At 36.1% G+C, this 13,776-nt stretch overlaps 1 protein-coding gene across 1 annotated transcript in view; it reads right to left on the bottom strand.

Moving 5' to 3' along the window:
- Window positions 1-13,776, bottom strand: part of LOC150077441 (soma ferritin-like) — a 70,708-nt gene that overhangs the window by 32,880 nt on the left and 24,052 nt on the right. The window contains exon 2 of the mRNA XM_090386456.1: window positions 1,355-1,501. Coding sequence (XP_090242582.1) covers window positions 1,355-1,501 — 147 coding nt within the window. The remainder of the gene's footprint in view (window positions 1-1,354; window positions 1,502-13,776) is intronic.

Genomic DNA, 13,776 nt, shown 5'->3' with positions numbered 1-13,776 from the left:
ATTTCCTTTCTCTTATGTTCACCCCCCTTCTGTCAATCTCACCATGCATGTTGCCCATTGGACATTATATTCCAAATACAGTCTTACAACTGCCTCATACAGTAGGATTATGATCTCCCTATCTCTACAACATAATGTTCAATAAATCATTGAGATGGTCTCCTGTTTACAAAACATCTCATATCTGCCCATATCATAACTCTGAAATTCCTTTCTTGCTCTACTATTTTTTAATTCAACTCCACCAAGCGTATAAGTTATTGGGGGTTGCCATTCCCAAAGTATAAGACCTTGCATTTTTCTGCATTAAACATAACTGCCAGTTTTCTGACCATTCTTGAAGCCTGTTCAACTCATCCTGAAGAATGCACTGCTTCGCACTGACCATTAACAACTCCAATCTTTACATAGTCTACAAATTTTGGACATCATGCCCATTATCCATTTATCAATGTCATTTATGAAAATCAGAAACAGAGTCAAAGAACCAATGCTTGAGGTACCCCAACTTTTGACATTACACCACCAATCTGAAGAATATCCATTAATCACAACCTTCTGCCCTGCAGCCCATCTCAGAATCTTACCAGTAATCACAAAAACAAAAAAAAAAAAAAATCCAGCTTATACAGTAACCTCTCACAAGGGAAATGTATAAGTTACAAGTCAAATGCCATGCTAAAATCTAAATAAACTATGTCAAAACCGTTTCATACATCCAGCTCATGATGTAACTACATCATAATAGCTTACTAGGTTAGTTAAATATGATTTCCCCTTAACAAAATACATGTATCTTCAGAATGCCATCTCTATCTAAATGTACCCAAACTGCATTTGTAATCATCACTTCTAAGATTTTCCTTGCTACTGAAATACTGACAAGTCTGTAGTTATTCACTTCTCTTAGAACAGGCGATACACTTACACTTCTCCAATCCAAAGGAATCTCTCTAAGTCCAATGAAGCCCTCAACACAAGAGCCTTATCTGCCTTTAGGCCGTAAAGTTTTTCTAATAAACAGTCGTATGTAATTTTGAAATCACTAATTTCATATGGCTCAGCCTCACTTGAACAGCCTCCCTTCAGCAAGAGGGTCTTTTAATCAAAAAAGAGCAATGAGAAGTACCTATTTAATGTGAAATGGTACAGAAGATAAGCAAACCTAAAAAGAACCTACTTTACCTGATACTACATATAAGGTTATGCCCCACTTGTACAGTACTCTTTCGCATCTCTCATGACATAAGACTTTCACACTAAACTTATACATTCTTATATTTAAAAGAAATCATAGCTGTCAGAAATTTCACTCAATCTAAATTTTTGCAAACAAAATGGATAACAGCTTTACCTGGATATTCTGCAAAACAATGCGACCCCCACGCATATTTTGATACTTCATTAATTTCTCTGCGTGTTCACGCTCCTCTTCACTTGATTTTTTGAAAAATTTGTGAAATCCCCGAAGAGCAACATCATCTCTGTCAAAATAATATGCCTTTACAAAGAAAAAAAAAATAAATTTATAAGATTTTCTAATTTTTTAAGTAATAGTCATTTATAGTATACAGCAAAATAAAAATGCATAAACATATCCAAGGGTAGCATAGGATTTATTTTACTATATTTTTTTTAAATAAAAGAAATGCTGTTTTCTATAAGAACATACTAAAATCTTAATTGTATAAGATTATTTTATTAAAAATCTCTAGTAATTTTGTTATTCTATCAAATTAAAAGGTCTATGTATAAAATTTCACAATAGAGAAATGAGTCCATTTCTCTATTGTGAAATTTTCTTGTTGAGGACCTAGTCTGAGAATAATTTGGGCTCGCATCTGGTGAGTATGGGCTTGGCACACCCAGGGTCCTGAGCTGGAACCATCATTCTTCTCTTTCTTTCTTGGTGATTCCTTTCTACTTCTGACTCTTGCGTGCACACAGGGTAACTCAGGAATTTTTTTTGGCTGGTGCAGCATAAGCCTCAGGCTTCCTTGCGCCATATGGCTAATAATAATAATAATTACTGCAATTCAAAGAGTATGCCATCAAGAAGTTGGTTTCAAATGTTGCATTTTCTGAACATATTTATCACTGTATTTCAAGAAGATGAACAGCTAATGATAAACCATGATCAGATACACCAGGGCATCTACACCATAGCATTTTCTGAAAACTGCTCAAGCAATATTCAACAACACTATGAACTGAAACTGTTTCTTGTGGCCATTGAGAAAACCTTACAGTCCTATACATACATACAAAGTATACAGGGTAGCTCAAAAATATTGATACAAACGTTTAGGGGAGGTAGGTAACATCTAAAGGAATGTGAATCGCATAGGAACCCATAACCGGAAACGTCACCGTAAGCCAGCGACGGTACACTGCGCTGTTCATCAGTTCGCGAGAGGGAAAATTTCTGGTTTACTCATTCAAGCAGTAGTCGCCGCACGAAGAGCATGCATTGATATACGAACTGTGAGCTGGCAGACATGCACCTAGTGTATGGATTAACAGAGGACCCATGCGGCACAACATCGCTTCGCAATAAATGTGTGGGCAGGTTTGGTCGGTGACTGCTTAGTCAGCCCATACCCATTACCATCCCACATGAACTCCGCTAAATATCAGATCTTTCTTGAATAAGTTCTACCAGGGTTACTTGATGATGTTCCAGCAAATGTGAGACGCAACATTTGGTTTCAACATGACAAGGCGCCTGACTATTATGGAAGGTGTGTTTGTGACCATTTGAACAGGTGTTTTGGGCATTGATGGATTGGCTGTAGTGAATCAGTTGCCTGGCCCCCACACTCATCTGATTTATCGAGCCTTGATTTCTTTCTGTGGGGGGTATCAAATCTATTGTGTATGAATCGCCTGTGGAGATGGAAATGGATCTCGTGGCGAGACTCGTCTGCGCTGCTGCTACTGTCAAAGAAACTCCAGGTGTGTTCGACCGTGTCCGCCAATCCATGCTGCGTCAGTGTCACGCATGCATCACGTCTCATGGTGGAACCTTCTAGCATCTGTTGTAACATCATGAAATGCATCCATCTCGTACTCCATTGTTAACATTATGTCAAATAAATGTTGCCACTAATTACTGTCTTGTGTCATTTCTGCTTCTTGTGCCTCTGCTACTACTTTACCGTGACATTTCCGGTTATGGGTTCCTATGCGATTCACATTCATTTAGATGTTACCTACCTCCAACCTACCTAAACGTTTGTACCAATTTTTGAGACACCCTGTATATTCTTCACATAACAAAGTGCTTATTCACAAACTCCTTCCAAAGGATACTAATGCTTGCTTGTAATTTTCAAGCAGGTTCTTGTGATTGTTTTCAGAACAAAGACCAAAATTTTCCCACTTGTTAACAACAATGCTTGGTTTTTCTTTACTGTTTCATAATCAAACCCAGTTTTTTTTTTTTTTTTTCAGACGACATCCAAACTGTGCACAGAACACTACAATTGCAGCATCTTATCAAGTGATGAAGAACTAATTAGTCCATACTGATCAAAGCAAGACAGCAACAGCAAATGATGAAATATACTGGTACATGAACCAGAAACTTGGTGTAACCTGCTACAGGAAATCTACCCAATTGGCTCACATCTGGTGAGTATGAGCTGGATAACAGCATCCTTTTTCTTGGCGATTTCCCTCCCTCTCTAATTCAGAAATTTTTTTTTTTGCCTGGTGCAGCATAAGCCTGAGGCTTCCTTGCACCATATGGCTAATAATAATAGTAGAATTCAAACAGCTAACTAAACGAAGACGCTAAAATATTCTGCATACAAAAGGTAGAAGTGAAAATATGCTCCTGAGGTGTTCCACCATAAACCCCTTTGGAGAGTTAGTGTTCCACCAGTGCAGTCCTGTGATTCTGGCTCCAATTTTGCCATTCGTGAACACCATGTGCTGCTACTCATACAGAGGTGATTCACTTCATAGGATCCCCAATTCCATGCTCCCCTTGCAGAGGTGTTTAGTTTCCACCAGTGGGAAAAAGTGACAGTGAATAAATAAAAACTTTTTGCTGTGGACTTCATTTTGTTTTTGTCACCATCCTAACTTTTAGTAGCTGATGTTTATACTGTGGTCATCCATATTTTACCATCTTAACCTCTTATTATTCTGTAAGTTAGGATACTGACAACAATTTTTATTATGTTATCCTATTTGATAAACATAACATTTTGTAGATTAGTCATGACAATCTGGTACCCCTTCAATCCACTGTTGCAAGTAGCAGTGGTTAACAGGCCTAGCTCTTCCCACCAGTTCCTTTTTACTTAGGGTTGGAGTGAATCCCCCACCACCAGTTTTAAAATTGGAAAATGCATTCCCGATTTTAAAACAGTTGCAAGGTGGGGTGGGGGAATAAACATACTAAGTGGGTATGGTATACTGAAAAGGTGGGTTTCCAATCACTGCAAGGAAAGCAAAGAGTAGGAGTGGCTAAGCCTGTCCATCACTGCCACTCACAACAATGGATCAAAAGTGGTACCATGTTGTAAAGACCAACCCATTTTGTATTTTTGCCAATAGGTTACTTTTATATAAAAATATCAGAATATTTCAAGAATATCATTCTGAATAGTTTTTGAAATGCCTTTAAATGCTGCATTACTTTCTAAATGGTTCTTTTAATTGGAATCTAATGTACAGGCAAAATTTATTAATCCTCTGAATACTCTTGGATTTTTAGAATCTTCTTTTTCGGCATGTCCACGTAAAGGAATTTCAAGCTGTCCACAAAATTTAATGCAGTCTATTTTAGATAATACCTCATGATTCTTGGCAACTTTTCTGTTATGTTTGCAGATCGAAAGTGTGTAGGCCTCACTAAGCTGTTCTTTAATATTTACGCTTCCTAAAAGTGATTGTGAAATCATTATCAATATGCTTCTTCGAACTCTCATGTTTTAGAGTTTTTTTTCTTTCATTCTGTTTATGTTTGTAAAGCCACTTTTTGACCACGTTAAATCACCTCCGAACAGTAAACACAGAAAAAACAATGAATTTTTAACTTCACAACCACAAAGCCAACTTTCCCTTTGGTACCATTCAGTTTTAAAACTGCGGATATTTCTTATTATTACTTATTCCCCACTGAGAAATTTGGATCTTTGGTGTGGGGCGGACTTCTTTTTTAATCGTATTTTTTTCTTGGAGAGATAACTGAAAAATTAAGTTGCTGAAGTTTATTCGCTGTCACACGATTTACTTCATGGGGAAGCATGGAGGCCATGATCGAATCAAATTTCACAAAATAGTGTACTGTAGAAATAATGTTTTACCTAAACATCACATAATTTAATAGTATGAACCAGAGCTATAATGCTCAATACGTTCTACATTGATATCAATATTTGTAAAAGGATAAGAAGTTTACCGGATGACTCTCCAGAAATTAAAATGCAAACAATTAAAAATCAAATCTTACATTACAGTAAGAAATAATTAACAATAATTAAAAATCAAATGAACACAATTAAAAATTAAGTAAAAAATTAATCTGGAGAGTATCATAAGGAAGTGTTCTACATATCACATTGAGGTAAACTTCTCTTATTCTTTTACAAATCACCTTATTATAACTTCAACTTACCAAGTTCAATCTCAATTCGCAATTAAGCTGTAATCACATAATTACACTGTTGAATGTTGAGTATTGACTTAGCACTGATATTATTTAGTTACTTAATGGGAATATCGGGCAAATAACAAAAAAGATACTCACATTGTGGCTACACATCCATCATGGCCAACAATGAAATCTGCATTGCACACTTTACAGTGTGCAATGCAGATTTCATCGTTGGCCATGATTCGTTTCAACTATAAAAAATGTATATTCTCAAGTTGCCAATGGCAACCAACTACCAGATATTCACTGGAATGCAAAATGTGTCACTGCCTAGCACACAGTGAGGGCTGCAGTTAATTAAACTTCAAAGTTTGAAACAATTTAGTGTTTTTATTCGTTTATTATTGAAATGATTACTGGAAATAGAGGACTGGCATAATATATGTGGGTCCTGTTAATAAAAATTTTCATTGTGTTGCATTGTTCTTCACAAAATTTCATATAACTCCGTTCACTGTATATCTAGATTTAAATAGCTGGGGGTGATGCAGTGCCTGTGGAAAAGCCACCCCTACTTATATAGCTATAGAACTCCACTACAACAGACTGTATTTGTTCCAACTATCAGCCACCCGCTAGCTAAAGGCAAATTTCCACACAACTATTCTACAATTGACTTTCCTCAATTTGAATTTATGTCCCCTTAGGTGAGTAATCTAAAAAAGAAGAATCCCATCAGCATTGATGCCCGCTCAAACCATTCAAGGCCTTATACACCTCAATTAGAGCACCTCACAGGGGCCTACTGTCCAGACACTGCAATTTCCCAGAACTTAAGCCTTTGTTCGTAATAGCAACCCTTTGTTCCACTCACCAATCTCGTTGCCCTTCTCTGTACTCGTTCCATCAGCTCTACATCCTTCCTAAAATGAGGCTTCCAGACCTGTATGCAGTACTCAAGGTGTGGCCTGACCACTGCCTTATACAAGTGAACAATTGCCTTCTTATTCCTGCTAGCAAAAGTCCTGTATATCATTGACAAGACACCACGAGCTACTCTTGGGCCTGCCTGATGCCTGCACTGCTCGGAAAACTAACTTCATATCTGACTACACAATTATTCCCAGGTTCTTTTCATTTTCTACTATCCTGCATGTAGTACCACCCAGTTGGTATGTTACTCTGGGGTTATTGCTACCCATATGTCAATGTATTTGTCAATGTTAAACTTCAGCTGCCACCTCCCAGCCCATCTGCTCAACTTTTCCAGATCCTGTTGCTGTAGTGTACTATCATTACCAACCATGCCGACCTTTGTATAGTCTGCAAACTTAGACATTAACCCTAATATACCTTCATCAATATCATTGATAAAAACAGAAATTAACAATGGGCCCAACACCGAACCCTAGGAAACTCCGCTAATAACATTTGTCCACAAAGAGCAGTGTCCATTGATTACCACTCTGTCTTCTCCTTCTCAAACATTATTTATCCACTGCAGCAACTTTCCGTTAATGCCATACTTTTACTGAGGTTTCCTACAATCAAAATATACGATATCAAAATTATTTTTTTTCATCCAGTTTTGTGACCAACATCATAGTATCCAATCAAATTTGTCAAACAAAAAACCCATGCTGGGTCTGAATTATAACAGCAGTCTTGTCTAGATGATCCTGCATGGCCCCATTATTTTCTCTGTAACAGTAGTTAAACTAATAGATCTGTAATTACTCATGTCACCCTTTGTGAATTAGGAACACATTTGCACATCTTAGTCCAAGAAAGCTTTCATAATTATGGCCAAGGGTTTGCTTGCTTCCTTTGCTGCCTCCTTTAATATAACTGAGTAGATTCCATCCACCACAGGTGCCTTTCATGTGTTCAATTTCAACAATTTCTCCCAGTTTGCTCTCAGTTATTACAAAATCATTTAGCTCCCTGACAGTTTGATAAGCTTCTGGCCTCAACTTCTCTACAGGCTTCATCTGTGAATGTAGATGCAAAATGGTCATTCAGTTTTTCAGCCATCTCAACAGGTTCATCAACAATCAAACCGCTGATGTGAAGTGGACCAATCTGATTCATCCCCTTCCTTCTAGAGTTTACATATGTAAAGAAATCTTTGCTGTTTTTTTTTGCATCCTTTGTCAAAGATTTCTCATAATCTGCCTTTGCCTGCCTAGCCTTCCTTTGTGACTTGATTACAGACTAGCTTATATCTACCATAGACTTCTGTGTTAATTTATATGTATCCCATGCATTTTTCTTCTCTGCCACGAGTCTCATTATTTCATCCGCCACCAATTTAAACCTAAACCTTGAAAAGCCTAGTAGCTTCCAAGATTACTTCTCTGAATGCTTTCCATTCAGAATTTGCTGATGGTAACATCATCAATTGGTCCCACAGTATAGAATTTAAAAACTGTTTGAGACCATCATAGTCACCTCTACCAAAAACCCTTCCCTTTACCTCTGATGGTAATTACATCTTTAAGTAAATTCCACATCAGCACACTGATCACTGCTACCTAGTGGTTCCTTTATCTGTAAATTCTCAATGCATGAAGAATCACTGCTGATAATCAGACCAAGAGTATTACTCCCTCTAGCTGCATCTCGAACATGCTGCTGTAGAAAACATCCAATAAATCCACAACAGTCTTGCTAGAGTGCGACTGACCAACCCACAAGTTCAAGTCAATATCTGGAAAGTTAAAATCTCCCATTATAAGACAATCTGATTTACTGGCCCATTCTATTGTTTGTTGACTGAGTACAACAACAATTGTTTGTTGTACTCAGTCATTGGGCCTATAACACACTCCTATCATTTTTGCTTTCCCAGTGCTTATGTCACGCCAAACTGACAACATTACACTGTCCACCCATGTCAGCTGGATGCACTTAGTTAGATTTTGTGTTTCTTAACTAATAGCGTAACCCCTCCTCCCTTCCTATCCTGTCTGTCCTTTCTGTACACATTGTACTCTCTGAATTAAAATTCCACAATCCTTATATAAATAAATAAATTTTCTGTTTATACTCCGGCACGACAACCAAGTCAGTAGAGTTTACAATAAATCGTCGATACAAATATTTATCGTATTTAGTAGTCACGACTTGAACCTCGGTCCACTCAAGGAATGCGTGCTATGCACTCTCGCTCCTATGTGACACCACGTCTCTGATATCCCAACAATATGGGCCTTTGATATATTCACCAGCACTTCAAATTCATCAAATTTATTCACTAAACTTGTAGTATTGGTGTACATGTAAGTATACATGCACCTGTTCTTACTCAGTTATCCTAACACAACCCATATATTTACTTGTTCCATGATAACTCCCAGCAGTCCTAGAAATCCCCAGCACCTTGCTTTTCAGGATACTGCTCATTTCAATAGAAGCAGCACGAGAATCACTTTCATCTCTGCCTGTGGCTACTGTGAATCTCCCCAAGCTAGCAGTTTTCCGACCCACCTAACACTGCCTCGATAGCATCCCCATATGTTCTTGCACCCTTTCTATTTAAGTGTATCCCATCCCTTAGAAGCAGTCTCTTGTTAACAAGCACAGACCACACTATGAAAAATTTTGCCCCATGAGCCTTGCACAATCTTTCCAGGGCCAAATTGATAAGGCTCTCATCATATACTCCCTCCTATCATGTCTGTGCAGAATTGCAGACAATTTAAAATTTAACCCTAACATTGACCTGTACATCTCCTACTCTTAATATCATTTGTGCCAACGTGTACAACAATATCACCGTTTGACCCCTTAAAATATGATTTCTTCTCCACCTATCATGCATAGATGGCCATAAATTTTAATTCTAATGATAGACTGAGTTAAACTTGCACCATTTGGACTTTGACATGTAGGTAGTTTCTATGGTTATTGCTCTTTTTAGCATCCAGCAGTCTTAGTACAACGTAACGATATTCCATTCTCCTTGGTACCTTTTTCCATTTCTAACAGTATTTAGATGTTGATGAAATCTTCCCCCCTGCTCTTTACTAAAACTATCTAAACTTTCTGTGAAATAAGTTGCAATGAAAGTGCAGGAAACTTACCTCAACACTCACATCACAGCTTCGTTTTCTGAAGTTCTTTAGATTGTCACTCACAGCTGTCTCATTCTGGGTGGTTACTGTTCACCAAAAAATTGTGTACTAATTTAAAACCAGTCCAAAAATCTTAAGTTTGGCTCATGGATTCATCAAATAGATTCTAGGCAGCTTGTGGATTTGAGGTCCAACAAAAATTCCTGCTTTAATTTTTTTTTTCACATGTAAAAAATGGGAGTTAGCACAAACATAGATGAAACAATTGCCTTCTTTATTCAGGGCTGGAAAAACTATTTCATTAAACTTAACTTTATATGCAGAGGCAGTACCAGTACTGTGTTTTGATCTACTACTGGCTTCTAGTAGATCAAAACAAAAAGGTGACAACACTTCCCTTTCCCAATGTTCACTCCTTGCCTGCCTATCTCATTGCACAGAAGCAAGGCATTTTTGCATAACCAAGTTGTTGGGAAAGCAGCAGACACACTAGATAACCATAATTCTTGTACTGAATTTTTTTCCTAAAGAAGATTAACATTTTCATAATCTTCTTTAAGTGTGCTAAACAGACTACAAGAAATAGATACATACTTGTTTCCATTGTGAAGAACTACTCTGAGGCTTTGTTTCGATGAGTCGATAAGCAGCCTCCACTCTGTTCGCTGGTAGAAAATTCCAAAAAAAAAAAAAAAAAAATCATAACTGGAAGCATGCTGTTACAATATATCAATTAACTTTTTTTGGGAAAAATGGGGTACTAATTCTTTTTCAGTGTCCATACCCTGAAAAGATTCTTCCTGGGGGTCAGTATTCTCAGATTTCCATTTTGATCCAAAAACTCTGCAGACCCTTTTGGGTAAATTTAAACTTCTCACCAAGTCATTGAGTTCACTCTGTGTAAACAGCAGTGGTCCACAGTTGCATATTTCTTTGTTACAATAGTTATATCATCCTCTAGATCACAAATGTCACAATAAGCATTCAAAGGAATATATTCAAAACACAACTGGGGGGGTGGTACCCGCCTAACAGCTAAGTTATTATTGGAGTATGCAATGCTCTTCTTGTTCTTTGCATTATAACCTGCTACATCTATGGAACAAAATGTAGAACTCAATGTGATCCCATGCTGTTCCTTGCACAGCATGGGAAGAGCAAAAATGTCACCGATTTCTTTTTAACATCCTTCCACAATGACAAGCCTTCTGCACATATATAGCACACTTCATGGGGGAGGTGGATGCAATTTTATCTTGGTCACCTAATTTAATTCCAAAATAAGTGGCATATACATTTTGCACAATATTATATCCTACTTTTGTTTCTCCACAACATTTGCCAGGTAACAATGTGAAAAATCGCATGGGAAACAGATACTAGCAACAGAAAACAACTAAATTTAGAAGAAACACTTTGTAAGTTTATATAGCTACTTGACATGCATGTCTAACCTCGAAATTGCAAAATGTGAAAAGGCTGAGGGAAGAAGATTTAACAGCTGAAACTCTTGTTTGTTCCTTCACTCTCAAGGGGCTTGACAAAGTTTTTCAACACACAAAAGCAATTGATATTTTCAAGTCAAGATTCAAATTTCAAGTGCACTAGAAAAGTTGCTACAGATTTTAAAAAATGCTTATGCATGCTACCGAGAAATTTCTAAAGAAAAGAAGGCCAAACGGAGGGATGAAATTGGGAGTTTTTTTTTTTGGCGGATGCTGCTTTCTTGCATCATGTGCTAAGCTTGCTTTCTTGCGTCATGTGCCTCTACTAATGCTAATCTTGGAAACAAACGACTAAGCATTTCCCAAGAAGACTACTCCTTGTGCTTCCAACAATGAGTGAAGAACCATCAATGTGTGCATTTAGTCGATTATGATGAATAAATATTCTTCAACATTTCTAGGATGTAAAAAATAATTTATTATTATAATTTTCTTGATTTTAAAGGCTATGTTTTTATTTCTGTGACTAAACAAATCACTGTTTAAGCAAAACTTATTATTTCATTGACCTTTGTTTAACATTACTATGGTCAAATTTCATTGTTGAAAACGCAATCTTTTTTAGCATAGCATCAACGTCTATGGAAAATAAATTTCAGCTTTACGAGTTTTGATTTACAAGTGCATGCTAGGAACAAATTAGCTCATAAAGTTGGGAACTACCTGTGTAACATGTGGTAACTACTAATTTCTGTTCTGCAAAAATTAGCCCAACATTTTGATTCAATAAAATTATTGCTTCTTTATTTACCATGTATTTTATCAAAGGGAATTGCAATTAGAATGTACATTTTTAAGATTGTGAACAAATTATAATTTTTAAGGTATATATTGAAACAAAACAAAAGCTATAAGGCAATAGCTTTTGTCCGAGCTGAAAGTTAATCTGAATGTTACATTAGGAAAAAAATAATAATAAATAAATAAAAAAATAATGCAAGTATTTTCCGGATGTTCTAGCAACTTATAAAAGCACATACAGAAAGGTTTTTTTGTTGTTGTTTTATTTCTGAGGTAGTTGAAGGAAGGCAAATTTAATTGTAAACACTTAGGCTGTACATGCGTTGTATTACATAGGAGGTCCTTGTGGACCGAAGATATGCAAATACAGCCCCAATTCACTAAGGGGCTATCAGAGTGTGACATGACAATTATAGATCTATTACTTTGACCTCTGTTCCTGAGAAAATAATAGTCACTAGTTAAGGAAGTAATGCAGGACCATGAAGTAGACAGGAATGTAGATATACTGCAACCATAGCATGACATAACAATGTTGTCTGACCAACCTGAATGGATATTATAAACAATAACAAAGCAACTGGATGTAAAAAATTATTTTGACATAATATACTTATACTGTATTTCAGAAGAATTTTTTCATACTGTTGAATTTCAAAATATATAAGAACAATAAAGCTCAATCTTTCCTACTTTAATACTATTTGTAAAATATAGAGATTAACTAATACCTTTTAGGAAGTTCTTCGGCCTGATGCTCACATCAAATTAATCCAATTAATACATTATATAAAACATTTGTGGACAAATGTTATTAGCAGAGTTACCCAGGGTTCGGTGTTGGGCCCATTGTTGATTTCTGTTTTTATCAATGATATTGAAGTAAAGTCTTTTAAAAAAAAAAAAAAAAATACTAATTCTTGTGAGCACGGACAACTCCGAAATAATTTTGTCCCTTATTAGGAAGTTTAATCTATAATATTTTGGTAAATCTGACAATTGTCTTCAATTTCCAGTCCATTATTGCTGGGTGGTTTAGTTTTTAGTGGGTTGATGTGCATTGGCTTCGCTTTTCCTTTTGGCAGTGAGTAGATTACGGAAATTGAATACAGGATTATTTTTAAGAAACCCCTATATATTAACAATTTTAAACCATAATATTGTGTCATAAATTTACTTTTATAAAATGTATTAATTGGATGTGAGTGTCAGGCTGAAGAACTTCCTATAAAAAAAAGGGTATAAGTTAATCTCTATAATTTACAAAACATACTGTTGCATATAAAAGACTGCTTTTACAAATAGAAAAAGTGTAGAATTAATTATAAAGTGATGGTTGAACAGAAGACCAAGTTGTTATCAATGGGTACTGCTCTTAGTATTAATAGTGGCAAATGATGCAAGAAAGTAAGCCTTTTTTTAACTAAATACATATAATGACTTAGATTTTACAAACGTAACATTATTAATTAATACATAACCTCATTACATAAGTTATATAACGAAATTCTGAGATAATACTCAATACTGAAAAAAAAAAAAAAAATATATATATATATATATATATATATATATATACATATATACATATATACACATATACATATACAGGGTGTTTCAGTTAAACGTTTCAGAACTTCTAAGAGGGGTAGGGTACATCCTGACAACTCGAAATCATATAGCAATGTGGGGTCGGAAATGCTTTCCTGAAGCGGTGTTGTACACAGAAGCGCCATAAAGAAAAGAGACCGTAAGTGAGAAATCGTTTTAATAATACATGAAAAGAAGCAAAAAAGGTACATGGATTAAAGTAAGTGTTCGAAGTTTCTTCCACGGGCTACAATGC

The sequence above is a fragment of the Mastigoproctus giganteus genome, chromosome 12 (assembly GCF_048544385.1).
Source record: "Mastigoproctus giganteus isolate SK-2022 chromosome 12, ASM4854438v1, whole genome shotgun sequence".
NCBI lineage: Eukaryota > Metazoa > Arthropoda > Arachnida > Uropygi > Thelyphonidae > Mastigoproctus > Mastigoproctus giganteus.
Note: the sequence above shows the minus strand (reverse complement) of the source record. Positions and strands in the feature narration are given on the sequence as shown.